Source organism: Haliotis asinina, chromosome 9 (genome assembly GCF_037392515.1).
Source record: "Haliotis asinina isolate JCU_RB_2024 chromosome 9, JCU_Hal_asi_v2, whole genome shotgun sequence".
NCBI classification, from domain to species: domain Eukaryota; kingdom Metazoa; phylum Mollusca; class Gastropoda; order Lepetellida; family Haliotidae; genus Haliotis; species Haliotis asinina.
In genome coordinates, this window is record NC_090288.1 from 17314268 (window position 1) to 17336691 (window position 22424).

The window sequence follows — 22424 nt, forward strand, 5'->3', positions numbered from 1 at the left end:
GGATTGGTAATACCACTCTCGATAAAACCATCAACTCGTGCATATTTCATATGTTACACAGTCTAAAACCTGATACTTCATGTAAGGCAGTAATTGAGCATCTCATATTGAGCAAAGAGATTTCGGATGATTTAAAAAGCAAATCTCTTTGGAGGCAAATCAGGATTTGATCACATTACTGTATGAGGCAAACACTGAGGAAGAAGGCGCCCTGGAATATCTTGACACAGAACCTGTGACATTATTTAGAAGATTAGCTTCATAATGAATTCATGGCTCTTTTCATGTCTAAAGAAATATAAAAAAATTATTTCAAGATTTCAATTATTTCAACAGGAAAAACTTTGAATGATTCAACTGGACAAATAATGTAACGATCAGGCGATCTGGTGTTGAAGTGCAAATGGCATTAAGCACCACAGAATGGAATCTGAAGTGATAACCATATAACCTTAATCAGCTTAATATCAACTCATAGTTTCTGCATAAAAATATATGTACATTTTATACAGCACAACCAGGTTATTATTTTAATTTTAATGTACTGAATATTGATAAATTTGCTGTGAGGAATATCAGACTACACGGTGGTATGTGATTTGAATCAGAATGCCAGCAACCTACTTAGTCATACGAGGTAATGTAATGCCTCAGACAGTCTACTTGTTTGCATGAGGCAGTCAGTATAGAACTTTGCCAACAACATTAATACACTGGTTTGTCTGTACGAGGAGCTGATGATGGGTGGTGGGGAAGCCTAATAGTTGAAGCTTTCATTCCTCACCCCAGATGGCTGGGTTTGAAGCTCATTTCTGGTGTCCCTCTCCAATACGTTGCTGGACTACTGCTGACAGCATCCTACAATGTGACTAACTCAGTGAGATTTACATGTATCCATCCAATACCTGGAATATTCTTGACCATAATGATAAACACCAAACACCAGATGAGATTACACCTCATGAACAACAAGCTGATGCTGAAGAGCTACTGAAGATAATGTGCACTGTTGTAGCTGGTGTCTGCTTTCACCGACCTTGATATGCAAGTCTGTTAATCCCACAGGAGCCTTCTACCCATAGAAAATAATAAAATAGACAATCCCAGTCTGCTACCTTGCTTACAATCTAGCTGCTGTCTCACAGGCAGACATTTGCAGGAGCGCTATTTAAGTATTGCTTTCCCCAGATGAAACATTTCAAGGGGAAGTCAGTTTTGTTTCCGATATCACTTTGAACTTCCTTTCAAGTGCAGCTAATGTGAGATGTAAGAAAATTCCAGATCACACTCTTGAAATTAATGTCCTGAAAACTTCAACATGTGTCTCAAGTATTGTCAGCCATCATCAGGTTAGGCTGGCCAGCTCATGCATATTTCAAGCCATCAATGATTTGCTCAATGCATGGCGTAATCATTAGATTGTTTGCAGAAAAGGTATCAGTCTAGAAACAACTTAAAAGGATTCGTGGACATGTAAACAACCGAGGGTACTGTTATCAAGCTTGGAAATCCTTTAATGTTTAATAAATGAACATGACATCTTCCACGAGACATGGTTATCGCAATAGCTGAATAGAATATTGGATAAAGCGAACAACCTCAACTTCGTAAACCATGCCAGATAAAACATTTTCCCCCAGAAAACTTATGCTTCTACATGACATGGCAAATAACATGTGTTGAACACAATGAATTATTATACAGCATCTGGTAAAACTGAATATAATTTTTTTCCTGTCTAATCTGTTTGTAAGCAGCTATGTATTGGAAGTAGCATCTGAAGCAACAGGTCTTGGAAAAGTGGCTGGGAATCTGGTCATCAAAACATCCTTTTCCTGTAAAAGGCATGTTAATTTGAGGCAGCACACAAGATTAACTGGTGTATTTCAAAGAATCAATCTCTACTTTGTCTCTATTTTGTGTTGGAAGTCTATGAATACTATTGAACAGAAGACCCAATAATGTGAGACTCCAGGTTCCCTGTCTCCATGACTGACACGGACTGAGACGTAAGTTCTGCACTGAAAATGATTCAATAACCTCACTGGTTAACAATGTGACCCCAAAAATGTTATAAATGGATGCTTAGTCTTGTCAAATTACTAAATATGGAACATCTTGTTTAATTCTGATAAGATCTTGGTATTGTTTATGAAGGAAATGTGAGCCGACTAAAACTGATGATTACTGAAGACAGAAGCTGTTGCTTTCTCAAATCATCTTCAATTCTATCGCTGGAAAACTATATAAACTTACAATTTTCATTATTTTAATTCATAACATCCATCATTTATAATACTTTTGACATTTTAGATTCATTTAAGGAGAATTCCCTTGTAAATATTTGTTTGGTGAGATCATCTAAATTAAAACATTCAAACTGACAATTATTGATCCAAAAGGCCCGGTCCTGAGAATCTCCACTCATTCAATCCCCATCTTGTATAAAGTTTGCTCCAAGTTAGCAGTGCGTGGTAAACTTGAAGACCAACCAGCTTTAAACCAACTTACAATCAACAGACCGACAGCAAGCTCACACTTAACTCAACAGTAAACTAAGTTACGAGCGATGGAGCAAAACGGAGCCTTCATTTCCCTCTGAGGCAGTTACTATGATGTGGAAAGGATGTCATAATGTATCTTTCGCTTCAAGTGCCCAACACCATTTGATATTTAACCAATCAATATGGGAACTGGCACGAGCCTTACCAGAAGAACATTCACGGATGTCAATCTTTCAAAAATCATATTTGTTTTCCTGTGCTTCATTCAGCAGCAGTGAATGGGCCAAATTGGCACTCAAGGTTCGTCCCCGAGAGCAATATTTACCCACAAGCCCCACAAAGAAGCTTGGGATGTGTAATAAACTTTGACATGGAATAAGAAGCCTCCAGTTAAGAAAATACAACATGAAGAAAATTATTCATAGAGCATGAAATCAAGCCTTCCCTTGTTTCCGAAAACTGGAATATCATCTACTGACATTTAGTCAGAGTTGCTTTGTGTCTTGTATTCTGACTCCAATTACCTTAAGATTGATATATGGGTACAGTTTACTTCCTTTCTATAGCAATTCAACAAGCATCAAGTTGCTTTACTTGTCCTTTCAGCTTTTAAAAAATTCCCATGACTCACAAAGCCGAGTGTTGTTATCATAAATAAGGCCTGCTCAAAAACACCTATTTGAAAATTTCAATAATTATCATATTAACATTTTAAGTGAAATCTAAACTTTCTTTGGGGGTTTAACTAATGTAATAAAGATGTCCAAGATTAAAATCTTTCCCCAAGAAGTATTTTGAATTTCAAATTAAAATGGTCAATCAACATGCAAAGTGCTGTGGAATGTCTTGGGAATTCATGAGGGTTAAAAAATTGAAAATTACTACCAAGGAACATGCCTTCTGATGACACAGTATACTGATAAACCTGTCCAAACCGTCACATATTTCTTCAACTAACAGCATTATTTAATCCCATGATCTGCGTCGTGCCAGACATATTTATTCAGACTTGTTCAGACGTAATGGTCAAATCTGCTGCATCCAGGTGAAGGTCATATAGTCAGAGACAATGTCATCTTATTTTGATAACAATTTTCAGTTTCTGACCCTGGGCCTCTTCCAGGTGTTGAATATGTCAGGACAGTGTGGATAGGATCATTCTCATGGGTCTCAGATATGGAAACACTTTATGCATTTGTATAATTTATAAATGTAAAAGACATTTAGGAAAAACAAAGACATACCACTGTCTGACCCTTTGAATTATTCTACTTCTCCATGAATAAAGTGCTCAAGAGATTCAATTACTTCAACACTTCAGACAGACATACATATTTATTAGTAATGCATTTACATTTAGGTAAAGCCTGCGAAGGAAGATATAATCTGAATGAAAATATCATGTAGAAATTGAAGTTTTCCCTTACATTACATTCCCATTATAACCATTTGTTTTGGCCACATTTGTTTGAAACTTCAGGATTCAGTACCAATGCTGTGTACAAACATGGATATTGATGGTAGCAATGGAAAATTTGCTTGAAGTGACTAGATCATGATGGAAATGGTCAGAAGTGGAGTTTTTCAGGGAATAACAGCCAGTGTTAACCTTTCATCTGATACAATGCACTCTGTTTGATTTCATGGTCATGCAATGGTTCATCATTGCTGGTCAGATGCTGCCAGGATCATCTTCTGTGGTCATTATTAGGTTATATCAGTGCCTGACCAACACTACTGTCCAGCTAACCTGGTTAGGTAGTGAAACAGCCAGGACTGCCTTGGTACGCCCTACTCATATGATTGAATTATACTCCCTCCCAGACACCAGCCCACATAGTTACAAGATGCAATGAATCTGATTCTTCTAATCCAGACAGTAACATATTTGCTGAGGGTTCTGTCCTTCCATGCTGAATATTGAATGTCAATCTCACCATACAAAGGATTGAGTTGTGAATGTTCTACATTTCTCCCTTTTCAAACATTTTAATCTAATGAGTATTAGATGTGTGCAGAGACAATCCATTCCATCTGAAGCCTCTTTCAAGTCCATTTTGATACTGCGGTAACTGCCTTTTGTCACGTAGAATAGATCCTCTGCCCTGAGGAACATTCAGTACAGGGTTTTGCTTAACAGGTAGTCAATAATATGAACATCAGCATGACCTCCACAGAGCTGTCTCAAGTGGTCACCATAGTCTTATTTATACCACTGTTAGCACCTGGTCCCCATAATAGCCTGGATCTGTTTCCCCTACAATCCAGGACTGAGAAATACTTTGGTCATTCAAGGAAAGAAAATGGGCAAATTACACTCAAACTGAAAGTTTATTGTGTGCACAGGTTTCAACAAAACCTTTGCCATGTGAACCCTACAAATAATGACCTTAAGTACAGGATTGACTAGAGGACTGTGCCATATCAAATCATCTGTCCAAAAAATAAGGGCATCCTTCAATTTGAAACAAATCAGTTGAAATGCTGCCAAGCTTGATCAGCAGATACACAGATAGTACCAAGAAGCAAGTGTGGGGATGTGAAGGCTTCTGAGTACACAGATCTTCCAGCTAGTACCATGAAGGTGTTAACCCTGACTGACCCAGGATCTGCCTCAAGTGATGGTCCAGCAGAAGGTGTCATACTCATTTCACACAGGAGTTTCAATGAAGCTGTAAGTATATTGGTCAACTCCAGGCATATGGTCAGGACAACATAACCACATTAAGCAGTTTGACCCAGACAGTTGTCACACCTAAACCAAATACATTTCCCTTCTTCTCACAAAACCCCAACACCTTCAGGATAATTACTCAGATTTTCCATTTGCAGATGGTAATGTAAGTATATCTATGACTTGAGGGATGATCATCCCTATGAATGAAGTAAATTTGCAAAAATATTCAAATGTCAGAGTCAAAAGAATCCTAATAGAAAATATTGATGATATGGATAAAATCCAGCAGAACTTGTTGACGAGTGAAAAAGTCCCAAATGTGTGTTGCGAGATGTTGAATTTGTCAACTGAAGCCTGCAAGATGAAATGCAAGTAACAGAGCTAGTTTTTAGGTGAGTGTTATGCAAGATGTCAAATCTTAATCACCAATGTCTTGAAGATTGTTGCTTTTGACAGGCGAGGGGTCCTAGATGAGCAGTTTGCCCAGCGGTCAAATTCCATGTCAGCATTAGATTTCACCACACAACACTGCTTCCCGACAAAGACCTGTAATACACATTGATTCAGACCTGCTCTTCTACTGCTAAACTGGAAAAACAAGCATCCATCAGGATAGTTCTTGTCAGATCCATAACTGTATTTTCTTGCTGCTTGGGTTCTGCCTTGAAGATTTATACATGCTGTATATCTGCTGTCATACAGAGGACATATGATGATGGTGATGACGATGATGTTGGCCAAGATGTAAATGTTCTGAGCAAGTCGCAATACAACATGAAACTTAAGAATACTATTAACATATTATTCCATTTCCAATGATATTTTTTCTTTCTGTGATGTTTAATATTCATACTGACTGAATTAGTTTGAATATTCCAGTCATATAATGGAGTGTCAGCATAAACATGGGAGATGGGCAGGAATGTGAGGTAGGTTTTACCCAGCATCCAGTATCATAGCATGGGATACCAGAAATGTGATTCACACATTATACCTATTTGGGGAAGCAAGCGAAGCCCTGTACCTCTACCAGGGTTGGGTCATTATCAGGATGTTTCGTGGGATTCATTCCAATAATCAGTGGAACGCTCTACAACTAAGGGAAGTAACTAGGGACAATGAACTGCAATTAACTGCAATGAAATACTAACACATTCATTCCTGGACTGGGTACATTCTTTTGCTCTTGTACCCCAACCACATGGGTTCATGATTCAATGCTAGACTGTTCCCCCAAGCTCAACTCCCACAGGTCAACATAGCCATGCAGGACGACCACAAATTAAAGACCAAATAAAGTCACCTCTCACCCACTGTGTTTCTTCAATGTTTCCCAGAAGTTAAAATTAATGATATTGACACATTCTGTCATGACACTTTTTTCGTAAAAACCCTTTCACATACATTTTTCAAAGTAATTTCATTAAGAACCATCGCAAACAATTCAAACCCATTCATAGGCTGGCAGGAATTTATTCCTCTAATACAGCTTGAAGTATTACTGAAAGACAGAATCATTTTCACCATATTCCAGGAAAAGATTTCCACTTCAAAATAAAGCTTTGCTGCACACTTGAAGAATGCCCCCTGTCACATGAAAGCGTTCGACAAGCTGGAACACAGCAAAATGTTCAAACAAGCTGTACAAGAGCATATTTAGAGACCTATTGTTGTTCTGCAATGTTTAGGCATGCTGCTGAAATAAATCTACTTAAAAAGAAATCAGCCTATCAGGCGACTGTTCCTCAGACAAATTAGTGTGATGTATTATGATGTGCTTAAATGGACCAGCCAGCTATGGCTATTGTTTTAACCGACACTGCCGGACTTCAAAAGCAAGCCAATTAAGTGTAATGTATGGACATTAGAATAAATTGGAATCACTTCAAGTAGGCTGACCTCTAAATTAGGTATGGAGGCTTTTATTTACACCTTCTGTCTAGCTGTGCGATTACTCATCAAAATTACATGGTACAAATGGCAAATTGTGTCACTTACACCAGCATTGTTTATGTTGTAATCAAGATTGATGTAACACTTGGGATTTTAGCACAAATTACTCATTCTACAAATAATTTTTTTCCCTAAATCTCTTTTTGTGAATTATTTCTCTCAAACGTAATCACTGCAAATATTGCACCACAAAGGATGTTAATACAACTCACGGTACATTTCGTGTTTGCTTAATTAACCTGCTACAATGTTTTTAGTATGTTAACAATATGAGTAAACATGCATGAGATATGCCAAGAATAAAATTCCAATCAATGTGTAAATAATCCATGCACGCTACAATAAAAGTCGCATGCAAAAAATAATCAAATAAATCTGATTTCCTTAACAAGCTTTGATTTACCTGAGCAGGTGAGACAATAACCCACCTGAGAACTTCCAGGTGATAACGAAAGGTAACGATCAATTACCTGCTCTTAAGACTGCAAGCAATGTAACAGACACCACTCCTAATGTCAACATGTCACTTAGGCGGTGTAATGCATCAAACCCTGAGATTTGTGTCGCATGAATAACCTCCCTTGAAGAGGTCTGAACAGATGGTAGAACTACTCTTAATTACTGTATTGGCAAAAATTAAGCTGAACAAATATTGATACATCCTGGCTTTTCTTATTTAAGACAGTACTTGAAATATCTTTCCAAAGGAAACCAAAGACTACTTGAATGAGACTCACTGTAAATTACAAATTGATTCATACTTGAAAAACATCAGTTGAACATAAAGGAAAATATTACTGCTTTGCAAGAAGAACGTGATCTTGAAAACAGCTTAACCAGATTCAAAACTGAATTAAAGTCAGTTAATGTGTACATTTTCCTACAATTTTAGAGGAACTTGTGTAAGAATCAAAAGCTGATTTTCAGGATAGCACCAACATTGTATAATCACAACATTTCAATCACAAACCAGGACTACAGTACAAAACATGGACAAAAACCCATCCCATGATCAGTCAAAGTCTCCCCAAATTGAATTTTGTTGTCTCAAGAGTTGGAGCTAACATGGTTACCTCCCCTTTGTCTGGGCGCTATATCAATCAGTGTCATAGCATTCTTTTAACAAGGAAAATGCTTCTACAGACTACTTTTTAAATTTTAAGAAGTTTTCACTTCAAAGCTAAGCTACTCCCCAAAACAAATTCTCAATGCATTTAGTGTCAGATAAACCAACTGCCAATCTTTTGATATCTTGCAATAAGCAAATCATGGGTGTAAAATTTTATATATTACACCATAATTAAATGGCACGCTTTTGTCTTTGAGAGGCTTTGATGCATGGATAACACACGCAACAGCTTCTAACACTTGTCAAACTTCCCGAAATTAAAACCTGAAGAAAAGAAACTTTTGGGTTGAGTTTCACTGAAGGCATGAAATGGACTTAATATGCTAAAAACATGTATTTCAAACCTCAGCATTTAAATTATGCATGTTATAATCATGTTTGCAGTAATATACATTCAAATAAATCCAAAGGGAATGGAGTGAGACAAGAAACACTATCCAAATCTATCCAAATCTAATAGAAATCATGTCAGGAAAATATCTAGTTTGTCACAACACTATTATTTTTCCCTGGCTCTGTGTCACAGATCTGACAATGTCGGGCGCTTTCAAGGATCTGTTACACTGATTCAACAGACACAATACCATTTCAAACAAATAGCTTTTCTTCTTGTATTTAGGTAAGAAAAATACCAGGCCAGTTTTGTTTAAGGCTTTGTTCTGTGGAACAGAACTGGCATATATCTAAGGCTTGGAAGGCTCTATAACACAAAACACTGATGTAATATAGGCAACACCAGTCAAACCATAGGACTGTTCTGTTCAATGAACACCATGGTAATGTCGTCTCAACACATATTGTTTCCTTCAAAATAAATAATTTCACACACAAATATCCATTAATTCTAATCATATGAGTGAGTAATGCCTTATGCTGCATTAAGATCACTATTCCAGCAATATCACTGTTGGGGACACCAGAAATGGGCTTCACATATTCCACCCTTGAGGGGAATCAAACCAGGATCCTCGGTGTGATGACAAAACGCTTTAACCACAAGGCTACCCTACTGACCTGTGTATCAAGGGAAACTATTTTATGATCAGATCAGAATAATTACCTTCATCTACTTGACCATGCTATCTTTACAGTTTTCCCTAATCAACCAACTCATGTTTTTGAAAATTTCTGATATTGTAATTTTACATCATAATATAATTACGTCCCTGGTTAACAGAAGTTTATTTTCTCATTACTTGGAACTTTATTTCTAACCAAATTAGACTAACTTTCATCTCCACTATCATGATGTAATCTTAGATGTTTTTGTATCACATTAAAACATTAAACACAATGTGGTGTAACTCAATTTTGGAAAATTAGGCTGTAAGAAGTGCAGCATAATTGGCTGTATCATGTCTGTAACTTTCCCCTAATGTTGAAGCATTTGATGAATTCAACTTGAGTTCTTCAGTCCAAAATTCCTTTGGTCTTCAATAAAACCATGACTAATCTTAAACAAGTTATTCGAAGCAGGAATTTTGAGAATAATTGGGTCATCAATTCACTTGAATTCAAACTGGGACAATTGCTGAGTTTCTGTCATGGAGGAAGTGCCACTTCTCAATTACCTGTGCCTTCTATTGACCAAGCAATTTCGAAATCTTGCCAAACCATACGGTCTTGTCACAGATTTTAAAGAAATATGGTTCTAATGCAAACACGATTTGCACTTAATTGTCAGATTTTTCACAATAAAAGACCACTGGCATGAAAAATGTATTGTTAGTATGTTAATTACATCAGAATTATCTGTTGTCATGTTAAACACTGTTGTGAATCACATAAAGAATTGCCACTGGAGAAATGAATCATTCCCCAAATCAGAATAATTATTGAATCGTTTCAGCAAAAATCATTACACCTGTCAAAAAGTAAACAATATTGTTACCAACCAAATATGATAACTGCTTATGGAGCTTAGTATTACAGAAAATAAAAATCATATCCTCTAAAATTCCAAATAACATTCTTGCACAAAAATTTGAAACACAAACTGCCATGAAACACGTAAACTGTAACATGAATTCTTACTTAACAATGGTTCATAGCAATATGGTCAAATCAATTTCCATGCACGGCACATACATAACTTTGATCCAATTTATCCTACTCGTAAATCTCCCTAACCTGTGTTTATGCACAATGCAAACACATTTAGAAGTATGATCTATAATCAGTTGTGAGCACTAAACCCAGACTTTAAGCAATTGTGTTGGGTATGCATGTGATGTTTAACAATCCCTACAAATTACAACAAATTCCCCAACAATTGATACAAAGTTTGCTAGTCACAGGCTTAAGAGCTCATCAATATTTGCCTTGTTATCCACTGAGCGCTCTCATGGCACATTGGAGAGTCCCTCAACAGTTTCAGGTCAACCTGTCCATAACATCTTCCTGGTTTCAGAGAGAATCCACAATAACCCCATGTTGTTCTGACAAGGATTGGCGATGGGATTCACCATGCTAAGTGCTCACATCAACCAGGGCATTAATGACCTAGATTACTTGGTTTTACATGGTGCCCCAAGTTTTTGTCTATGATGGTCAACTACTACCAATACGGGATTCAAACCTGGATTTTAAAAAATATCATCAAAATGTATTGGCAAAATGGATAAAATGTTTTCAGAATGAAAGAATACAGAATGAAAACGGCAGCAGAAATTCAGACACTCAATCTGTTAAAGACCCAACAATTGTAACCTCATCTTGAAATCATCAATGGGACAATGACAACACAACAGTGAAAGCTTTCCTCTATGGTCCAAGGTCTGTACTGGAAACAAATTCTAATTAATCTACGCATGGCATTTAAAAAAGCAGGAAATTTATTCATGAAATACCCATTTGGGCCAGTGAACCTTTTGACAAGGGAGGTCCGAAAGTGCACTTTGTTAGGATTTTGTGAAGATTTCAAAGATAAAATGACCAATATCAAGTCTTTTCCTGTCCATACTATCGAAATCAAGGTCTCCCCGAGAGGACAGAAACAGAACAATCATATTCAGTCCAGCAAAAAATTATTTCATTGAATTTGGTCATTTTTCATACAGTCTGGCAAATTAACGAGGACAAAGATCAAAGATTGGAAATCTAAAACTCTGATTGAAAATATTGACCCGATTTTGAGCATCCCATGGCATCAAAGATATCAGGCATGGCCTCTTGCAGAATGCTAACATCATGTTGAGACAAGGTCTTGGGGAGGATATCCGTCTTTACGATTGCATCATTTGTTTTGAAGATGGTTGTCATATCAAAGACTGTTGTGACCCAATCCTGTGTTGAATCCCAAGGCTCTTAATAGTTGCAAATTTGAAGAAGCATTTTAACTGTATCAGGAAAAATCTATTACAGATTGATTTTAGTGATTTTTGTGTGAATAAAGACTGTTGACTTTTCAAATAAACCTTTCCTTTGAGATATGACTTAATGTCTAAAGCTAAATAGCCTTGTAAAATTGGGAAAGCCCTAGAATTAAGTACTTTGGTCAAAACTGGTGATGAGGGGCTGATTTTATTGATAATGAACATTGCTCAAAATTTTTTTCGCAACTGAAATTGAGTGTCTAAACAAGTTTTATTTGCATTGTGATCAACGAGATGATTGATGACAGTAACGTGTTTGCTAAAACTTGGATACCTTCTCATACAGATAATTATTTCAAACAGGACACAGCTTGTGAGTTATGTCCCCTTCAAGAGCTCTGTGTTGGGTTTTCACTTTTCGCGGCCATGGCTGCTTGAGTGATCTGTTTACCTTTGTTTTCTGTGTTGTTTTAAGCCAATGTTGTTAGTGTAAAGTAAGGGAGACAACCTACCTGTTCAGGTTTAAGCCCAGTTGGTACCCAGGCATATTCTTCAAGTGGACAGCCACTGTCATCATCGCTGGTTGAGTTCCTCTTGACGTCGTGGATGAGTCGGTTGAGGGTACGCTCCTGCTCGCCACCAGTTGCCATGTCATGTGCTTCGGGAGGACATTTGCAGTGTCTGCATATTTTTCTGGAAGAAACAAATCATCATGAGAATGACATTTCAACTGATGAAAGAATATATATATCACAGCAACTCAAGCTGATTTCTGGTACAGCACACAGAAAAAGGAACGTCTGGGCATTATGAAACATCAAAAAAGTCATATTCCATAAAATTGTGGCAATCCTCAAGGTTCATTACACTAGCGAGAATCTGGTATCACCTCTTACTCTAATTATTTGACATTAAATATGTCCTTGGCGACCTTTCCGACATTGCGACTGCTTCTTGAACAGACTCCCTCAGTCTTAATTCATCATTCAGTTCCTACACAAAAAGGCAGAGCCATAATTATGTGAAGAAAATTCAGCCAAACGCAAAAACTACAATCCGAATGAACATGCAATCTGAGCTATTAAAGGATGTAACTGCAGTGGCCAGTTTTTGTGAGCAGCAGTGAGACTATTGAATAGCACCTTAATGAAGAAACTATTGACGACTTTACAGAAATCAATCAGTGGAATGAAGGTCAGTCTGCCCATCACTGGGTCCGCTTCCCAAATCGCGAAAGCCAGAAGCAGTGAAAGTGCACCCAAATGAGCTATGGAACTTAAAACTATGAATGATAGTGAAATATTAATACATTCTGTTGGCAATTAGAGGCTGCAGTGGGATTAAACCTCCCTCCTCGCTGAGAAAAGTTCATGAGAACACGCTCAAATGTCAACATTCACAAACGAGCTTAGTCCACTCTGCCTGCTAAACCCAAGATTGCCGTAAATAGCATTTAGTCAACCGACGGTCCTAACACTTTCTAAATAGACTTGCCACGTGATGGAATCTCAAGGATTTTATTCAAAATAGTCATCCGTTCTCGGAATAAATATTTTGTGCCCTACAACAAATCATAACAGCTGTTAACTATAACATCTGTTACAGTTTCTTGTATTTTTTTATTTTGCAGTTTTAAAAACCAACAAAACAGCAAGTCAACATCTTTACTGAGATGGTCATTTGTTTCCACATTCACAAACAAACATCACTTGGAAGAATGTCAATACACTTCACTCCAGCCTCCACCTCTCTCTAGCCAAGTCTGAATTCCAGCAATTACGTACCACTTGTTTGATGAGAATACTCGGTGAATCGATAACTTCCAAGACCAGATACCGGGTATTACCTCAGCACGAAAACCTACTGTTCCTTATATATTCAAGACAGGGCCTAATTACAACCTATAGTCGCAACAATGTTAGCAAGAACAGGGAATTTACACATCCAGCCCACACAAAAAGTCAGGGGTTGTGTTAACAAAGTATTGGTTCTCAATCAAATAGACAATTCCATGATAATCCGATTATTGGCTTGTGTAAGCACAGGCTTAGCTTAAGCAGACGCAATGATTGTAACCACTGAAAACACGTCAATACATCTTTGGGCTGCAAAATCGGATGTGTTAAAGAGGCGTGAAAACATAGGAGCTAACTACAGGAGTCTCACACAGTTCTCTCTCTTATTGTGTGTGGGAAAGTCTGTGTGTGCCTGTTCCTTTGTAAGTGTGTGTGTTTAGGGATATTGTGCAACTTGTAATGCAGAATTTCTTAGGATATTCACAGAATCCTGACATAAGCCTGATTTTGTCATCTCTCCTGACAACTATTCTGAATGTTGATGTTGCGATGATCTGTAAGCTTGTGAAACAAGGCAAGTAAAGGTACCATCACTGCCTCTATCCAAATAACTTATTTCCCATCTCTAAATTCATAAATCCAGAAGAATATTATCATAATATCTTTAAACTTGCATGGCATGAATTTTCTTTTCAAAATTTGAATGTCAGCTGGCAACAGCTCTGATTGAAGACATCTCTGTCAGCTGCATGTGTATCATGATAGATGTTCATGGCTGATCGTTCTTATCAGTGTTTGGAAAAAAGGTACAAAACTGTCTCCTGAAACTCTCAAACTCATCAACAACTCACAAACATGTTAATCAATAAATGATGCAGATTCTTCTGAAAAGTTGCTAAATCTTAGCCTGTCTGAAAGCTGGTTACATTTGAGAGATTACTGTACTAGACATTCATGACAGATCTTATCTCAGAGGAGAAAATTGAATTATGGACCACAAAAGAGCTGGAAGCGGAACCAAATCAAATTAATCGTCACAATTAAATTTGGAGCAAGTGCATGGAGGGTTGTATACATGGGATCTGTCCTGAGGGAAGAGCTATGGGATGAGATGCAATTAGTATAGCATGTCTATGAATATTCATTACGGTGAGCTATTAGGGATATTGCCCTTCTGCAACAGGTTTACCAACTGTTGATAGTCATTGGTCAGTCTAGGCTGTGATAAATGACCATTTGACCACCTTACGGCACCAACAGCACCTAAAATCCAGACATGTCATCCTAATGTCAGACTTTGATTGCTTTATTCCTGAAGGAATCTGGATAAAGGTGATCATATAAATTATGTCATATTATTTCCAAATCATACTCTGAATTAATTTGATTACAAAAATGGAAAATGCAGAAAATCTCATTTTCGTGCTGGTCCTATATACCAATTGTGATTTTGTTGTGCTGGCCAAGAAAATGACTATATTTAACTAGATTCCTCCCTCACTATTACCAGAAGCATGGTAAATACTGAATGGATCTGTTGAAAAATGTCACTAGGGAACATTATCAATCAACTCAGGAGAAAACAACCACAGATTTGCCACCAAGTACACCAACAGATTACAAATGTAAGCCAGTCATTTATTTGGCTGGGCTGCACTTGACAAGCAATTTGAGTCACTGATCACTTTCTGACTGCTGAAGACACATTGAATGCTTTCTCTCCCTTGAGTTGGTAATGTGTCCATCCTTATCCTCTCATTTACCTAATGAGCAAATTCTCCTTCCAGCATCTACCTCCGAGGACCTCAGCAGGTGAGAGTTGGGATAAGACAGAAAACACTTTGTAAATCCATCATACCTTCACTTTGTTTTTTAATCAACCCAACGTTTTTTAGATACGAATAGGCATATTTTTTGGCATGCTAAATCAATTAACAAGTGAGTTGGCAATGGGAAATATTGATCATTCTCAGGTGAAAGTCATCCTCAAAGAAATGCTCAGCCCTTGTGTGCCTCTGAGGACCCGAGCGCCAGGAACAGCATTTAGGGCTGATCTATCATGTACAAATTATCCAATCTTGCCAATCAACTGCTTAATGTATCAACATGAAACTGACTGCTGTAGCTGATTTATGAGAGTCTGCACATCCATGTGCGCTGGTCAGGAATTACTGACAATTTACTGCCCAATCTACATGTGTTCTTGGCAATCTTTCTTCCTGAACTTAGGGCAAACTCCAACACCATGTGCTACAGGTACGTCGACAATTCTTTAAAAAATTGAATATCAGCAAAAACCTGACTTTTGAGTTAAAACTGATCAAGACATTATAATACTACAAAACAGAATCCAGCTATGTAATGGTGGAGACTGGGAGACCTGAGGAAGAACAATGACAAAATATTTTCCTCTGAAAGACTGTCCATGTTCAAAGTCTGCATGTGTCATTTAAATGCATATATATTCACTCTGGAAGCAGATATTCTTTGTCATCTTTTTGTATGATTCCATGACTACACTGTAATGTGTAGCTTTCTCTCCATCACCATTAGCTGTTAAATGCAAAATCTTCAGGATCTCAAGATAGGCCTCAATAAATGTTAAACAACCTCTGTCTCATGCTGTTAACTGTTAGATCACTTCCACCAGGTTAAAAAAAACACAAATGTAAACTGCACTGCAAAGCCTCATCTTCAAAACTGGACTATTTATTATGCCTCTTGGTGAAGTTCCAAATCACAGCCTGGCAAATTAAGCAGATCAGATTGTCCCTAGATTTCTGTTCCTTTAGCATGGCACAGGGATCTCTCACTACCAAGCAGGATGGAGAACTTCTGGCCACCTTGTGTTTACAGATCTCAGCACACGGCAGGGAGTTTTGTATTAAACATGTCATGTTTGCGATGGAAGCCCCTGATAACTTATATAGACAAGTCTATAGCTTCACCAGGAGGAAATTCACTGCCGCTTCATCACTGTGGCCATTGGTTTGTCACCCTTTAAAACTGCTATCTGTATATCACTATTAACATACCCATTGACACTGGCAATCAAAAGGTTTCATAACTGTCATTCATGTGTCAGTACTTGAACCAATATCTTGGTCTTGGCAAATTTTGATTTCAGAATGACTTCAGTCTGAATGTGTGTTTAAGAGATGATGTTTTATCAATTGATTTGTTTTCTTATTGACACTTGACACTGTTTTATGACAAACGTGCATAGTCTTCTCCACTTCTGACTGATCAAAACAGTTGTATATTACAGTGAGAAGCTGCTTTAAGTACAGGTTCATAATACTTAGACGAGGTGTCTGAACTCAGTAACCTTTGAAGATAAGGCTAGTTTGTTCCCATGGACAATGTCTGCATGTCTGACTCAAGCATATCTCAGCAAATAAAATATTTATAACTATTTTATGTTCGAAAATCAAAATGACTGTATCCTGCTTTTATTTCTCCATGCATAGCTAGGTAACTTTGGTGGCTATTTTCAGCAGATTCCCAGCTATCAATAGTGGTTGTAATAGTCCTGGCTTGATTGACTATCAGTCCTCAATTGCTGCCACTCCCCACTGGCAACTTTACTGTTATACCAATATAGTCCTGTTAGCTTCATTGCGGGTTCCATTCAGAGATGTCTACATTGTGAGCAAATCCATTCTATTCATGGAAATCGTTCCCCTTTAACATTCATGTACAAATTGGGCAATTGGGAAATTCTAGCATAAGGGTAGCATTACGACCTTGCAGTAGAAGCATTAAAGTGCCACTTCTGCAAATATTTATGCCAACGTTTCCAAATTGCTAATATTTTTTCTAAATTTCAATTCAATTAAATATTTAAGAATTTTCTAAATTTCATTGCATATGTTTTTCAACACAATAATTCCTAAATATTTAGCATCTTTTCAAATTAATAAATTCATTTAAAAACAACACCATTGTTTCCTTGCCATTTTTCGGGTTACGGGAATTCTTGATAAAACATGTTTAAAACTTCACCATTACCTCTAGTTCAACAGGGGGATGGGCAATATAATAAGAGGCCAAGAAATCTTTAAGAGGCAAATAAGATCTCGACTGGAACAGCCTATGAGTAACATGAAAACGCTTTTACCCCAATACAAATGAGAATATGTCAAGTATTCTCCCACTTTCATAAGTTAAGGGCATGTTTTGGTATTCCCTAATCTAGGCTCATTTAGACTTATTACATAAATCATAACAAATCAAAATTTATCAGCAAATAAAAAACAGTCAAATTTTGAAATCTTGAATCATGAGGTTTAACAGCATTTTCGCCTCAAGATGATGATGGATTTGCCTGATAACTGAAGACATGGAAGGTTTTGAGGTCAAGATATTTATTTCCCTTGTTTTTCACATCAGTTTTACTGCACATGCATGCACCTGCTGCTGTTCTCATTTGCACTAATGCATCTGCGCATCACTCAACATTTCATGTAAATAAACATTGAGAGAAATGAAGACAGGGAGGGTTTATTGTCAACTAAATTGGTGAGCTGATGGGGACAGGCTTTGAATTAGAGCATCTTTAATTCTACACTTCCATGCATGTGTAAATATTTACAGATATGGTTGCAATATTAGTGTTACTTCTCTCGGAAGATGTTTTCACCCCTTGTCTCGTAAACTTCATGACTAACATGTTTTGATGCAACATGGGACCATTTAGTGTTGTAGACTGAGGAATGCATGAACGTACTTTGTCAACCTCCTGCAAGCTGTGATGGAGTGTTATCCAAATCAACTTAAAGATTCCAATATTGCTTCATCGATATTGAGAGTATCACACCATATTACACAGTTTTTAATGTTCATCACAAAGACACTGTTCACAGAGACAGCCAAAGAGTGCCATCCTTTAGTGATCAAACAACTTATTAAACTCTGGCTTTAATCTGATGTTTTGGAGTTTGTTCTGGGACAATTAGCCTCAAATCTAATTAAGACGTTTCACACATCGCTTCCCTAGCCTTGGTGATTCATACTGTCTGACCGATGTCCTGGCACTCATATTTCACATTAAAAAATTCCGTTACAATTTCTGCTTTAATTGCCCACAGTGACTGTGTAAAGGAATGGCCATGCACAATTTTCCCATTTGCTGCAGAGTAGCTCTTTGTTTTAGGTAACATGATGACACTCTCTCATTCCGCTCTCACAGACGCCTTGCCGAAGCCTATAACTAAATCACCAGGCTATTTAGTGCAATTCATAAATAATGCTTTGTAGTCATAAATCCAAATAAACTTCATTTTGCTGGAAAAAGATATGATTTCAAATCTTTATTATTCACAATTTGTATTCATATCCCAAACCTGACTAATGCAGCAAAACATGAAATTCATCAATTCAATTAATTTCCTAAGGCATCCATCACAGGATGTAGTGGGTGTTTTGACATTCCAAACTCCACAATGAACTTGAAAATCCCAGACAAACAAGAACGCTAATTTGTGCATGTACATTCAAACGATTGACCCGTCAAATGAAGAAATGAAGATGTACAGCCCTGTAACTAGGAAAAAGAACAAATGTCGACTAATTTTGCACCATTACTCACAAATAAGCCTAATTTATGACATACAGTATGTCAGGGTCGAGATTCTCTGCCAAACACATTAATCCCAAATCTTATGTCAGCTCGAGCCTCCTAGGTCATGTTCATAGTTGGTTTCTTCAGATTACCTGCTAATCAGATGCTAGAGTAGCACATTACACCAGCCAACGCTGCTCAGTGTAGCTAATATTGGGGCCATCGTGTCAGCTTCTGCCTCCATCCTTCTATTCTACATTCCCAAGTATCAATGGCAAAGATTGCCAGTCTATAATGAGAGGATGTGACCTTGTTTTGCACCAACTAGTAGATAGATACACATTAAAATTAGGCTGAACCACCTTTTACATTGAGAATTGACAAAGACCTTTTCACAATTTTATAACCAAACCAGATTCGTCAAAAGTTAAGTGTAAGGTTTATTTCAAAAGCTTTAGAGGTATAAATCTAATATACACATATTAATCTTTAGTTAGATATTATTCACTGTAATTGTTAAACCCTAGTTCCCATGACAACATATGTTTATGATTTACACAAATAGCAACCCAGTATAACATATTCACTCAAAGATCATCTTTAGCACGTATGTTATATGTAGGTTACACTTTCTCAGTATGCTGGATTTGACCACTTTCTAAATGGCCATGTATATTCAATCCCAGTTTACAACCAACCAAATATGTTCCAGGTAAAAATAGTTCCCAAGATCATAATTGAAAAATTCCTATGTACATATATACGCCATCCAAGCCTCCTTCTGACCCCAGGATAGGAAGACAGACAGTATCTGGGGGCCGATTGGCGGCAGGAGACTATACATGGCACCGAGGTAATCAGCTCATAAATATATCCATGTAACCAGCTGAGGTAATCGTCTACAATGGTCGAGGTAACAGATTAGTTTTACACAACATGTCAGTGGCATATAACGTGGCGTGGAGGCATATTTCTTGCATCAGTGCTATATCCCATACATACTACATAAGGTAAAATCCCCTTTTGTATGGGCACATGGTTAATATGTACTAGTTCTCTACTACTGATGAGTATCTATGGTAGTCAGAATGGATAATTCTGTGTTATGACATATTGGACATGGATGATAATTATTTCTGGGAAAATATTGGTTGAGGAGTCAATGTGCTTTTGCCTCAAAGATTATTCCAAGCAAAAAAAAGGTGCAACACTTTATTCAAAGTATACTAAACACCAAAAGAAATGCAACTCTTTTCTTTTGTCAAGTTTAAACTGAAGACATGAAAACTTACTTTTATGAGATTTCATATTTAAAAACTTGCATTTCTTTAGCTATTGAGTATATGTTACACTGATTGATTTTACTTCACAATTACAGACAAAACCATTCCCTGTTTCAATAGCTGTATTTATGTTGCGTAAGTTCATACTTGACAAACAGTTGGTATTTATGCCATATTGAGTCATTATCAGCTTATGGTTCAGTTATACAAGTAAACAGTCCATTCCCTTTGTAGACATGCTGAGTAAATATTTACAGCACAGGGAATACATCTGCAAATACACTAACATATCTCAATTACATTTCTGTCCACAAACACTACTTACCTTCTTAACAAGTCATGTTCCGAGACACCCAAATACCTCATTTCACCTGTGTGCCCCGAGTGTTCTGACCCTCTCGTCTGACAGCTAATCCTATAATCTCCCAGGTAAGTTCCCCCCTCTGACACATCTACATCAACAATGGGGGTCTCTCACCTGCCTGACTCCTCTGTGCAAATGGCCAATTCCCCTAGGCCGACAAGGTGATCTTTTTTTTCCGTTATGTAATAAAATTGCCAGCCCTTGGCAGATCATTGGATCAAGCATCAGGTATATGATCGTGTGAGCCGTAATCTGATTAACTGCAGCTCTAACCTACTATGTTCAATATTTACATAAGGACTTGCTTTTGTCAACTTGTTTTCGATTTGTTGAGCTTATTGTGGTCAAGTTGGGTACACATTCCATGTTAGCAGTTTCGGGGTTCATGGCAATACTGTTAGCCATTTAAATTACGATACATAAGACAAATTTGAATACATTTGCAAAATGAGATTAAATATATTAGAACAAGTATTAAGATCAGAAAGAGGATATATTACATCAAATTAGATCTAGTCACATAAATTCTATGACAGACACTTCTACAATACAGGAAAGAGCAAGATTAGAATATTTAATCAGACATCATGCAAACTGTTCACCAGTTCTTCATTCTCTGGCCTATTCTCTAAAGGCACATACTGCCATCATGAATTGCCTTTTATCAATTCAGTCAGGTGATAATTTGGTCAGATAGCATATCTATCAAGATATCTATCAAGGTCTGCATAATATTCAGCATCGTGCCAGAGGGGAGGGGAACATCCGAATGACTTGTTGTCCAGGTATTAACTATTTCCTGTTGTCAGTCCTCTAGCCCCTACTGTGTATTGTATAGAGCTTATCCCCCATTGCCCTTGTGGGACTCATCCAAGACAGGACAATGAGACCAGATAATCGCCAAGTCCCCAACCATCCCTCATGGACATAAAAACCCTTTTATTGTCCCTCGCAGATATATTTCAAGATCTTGAGGCTAGTTTTAGTTGATGTCAAGTCAAGATAGCAATTAATCATGAGATAAAATCTTAATATATGGTTTGTACAACTTCTTATCTGCAACACACTGCAACCAGCAACTATAATGCCTTGGTGTTAAAAAATGTGAAACCTTAAGTGTTCTTGATGTTTAGATTGGTAGAAAAATATTATTTTAAAAAAAGAATAAGACTTACTATTTCAGTTTAAACAATCTTATATTAAAAAGAAAAATATATATACATTTTTAAGTGGACAACTTAGACTTTGTAAAATACATCAAGCATAACATATCGACCATGTTTCAACATTTGTCAAGAAACTGCATGGGCTATTTCACCAATCGATTTCAAGGACTAACTCCAGAGGGGAATAGAACAAGCTGATGTAGGAGAAAAACTAATCACTTTAACCAACACCATAAATTGTTGTAACAAAAATGGGTAGTATCATTTGTGTGGAGAATCTCAGCAGAGTAATAAGAAGACTACATCTGCTGTTGGAACTCTCCTGCACTGAAGTCCTGTTTCTTGGCGGCACTGAAGGTTAGTTTGTTAGTAGGCTCGGACAGATGGTTTACACTCATAGCATGTGCGAGGGAGAAACCTAGTTAGGATTCTCCAGTAATTTAGGAGACAATGGCTGTTGTGTGCATAGACATTTGGAGCTTTTATTGCTCAGATGTTCCACTGAGACTCAGCTCTGAAGTATGAAACTGGCAAAGTAGGCAAAGTTCAGAAGAGTGAGGGCTAAAAGAAAGGGTTGAGGGGGGTGGGGGGCTGCAGTAACACTGAATGGGACACAAAACCCCAAAAGAGGCTGTTAAACAACAGCTGAAAACATCTGTCTGCTATCTAAATGAA

General features: G+C 37.3%; 1 protein-coding gene across 1 annotated transcript in view; it reads right to left on the bottom strand.

Annotated features, from left to right (window-relative positions):
• Window positions 1-22424, bottom strand: part of LOC137297413 (prickle planar cell polarity protein 3-like) — a 127392-nt gene that overhangs the window by 13645 nt on the left and 91323 nt on the right. The window contains exon 3 of the mRNA XM_067829419.1: window positions 12090-12270. Within this exon, the coding sequence (XP_067685520.1) occupies window positions 12090-12270 (181 nt within the window). The remainder of the gene's footprint in view (window positions 1-12089; window positions 12271-22424) is intronic.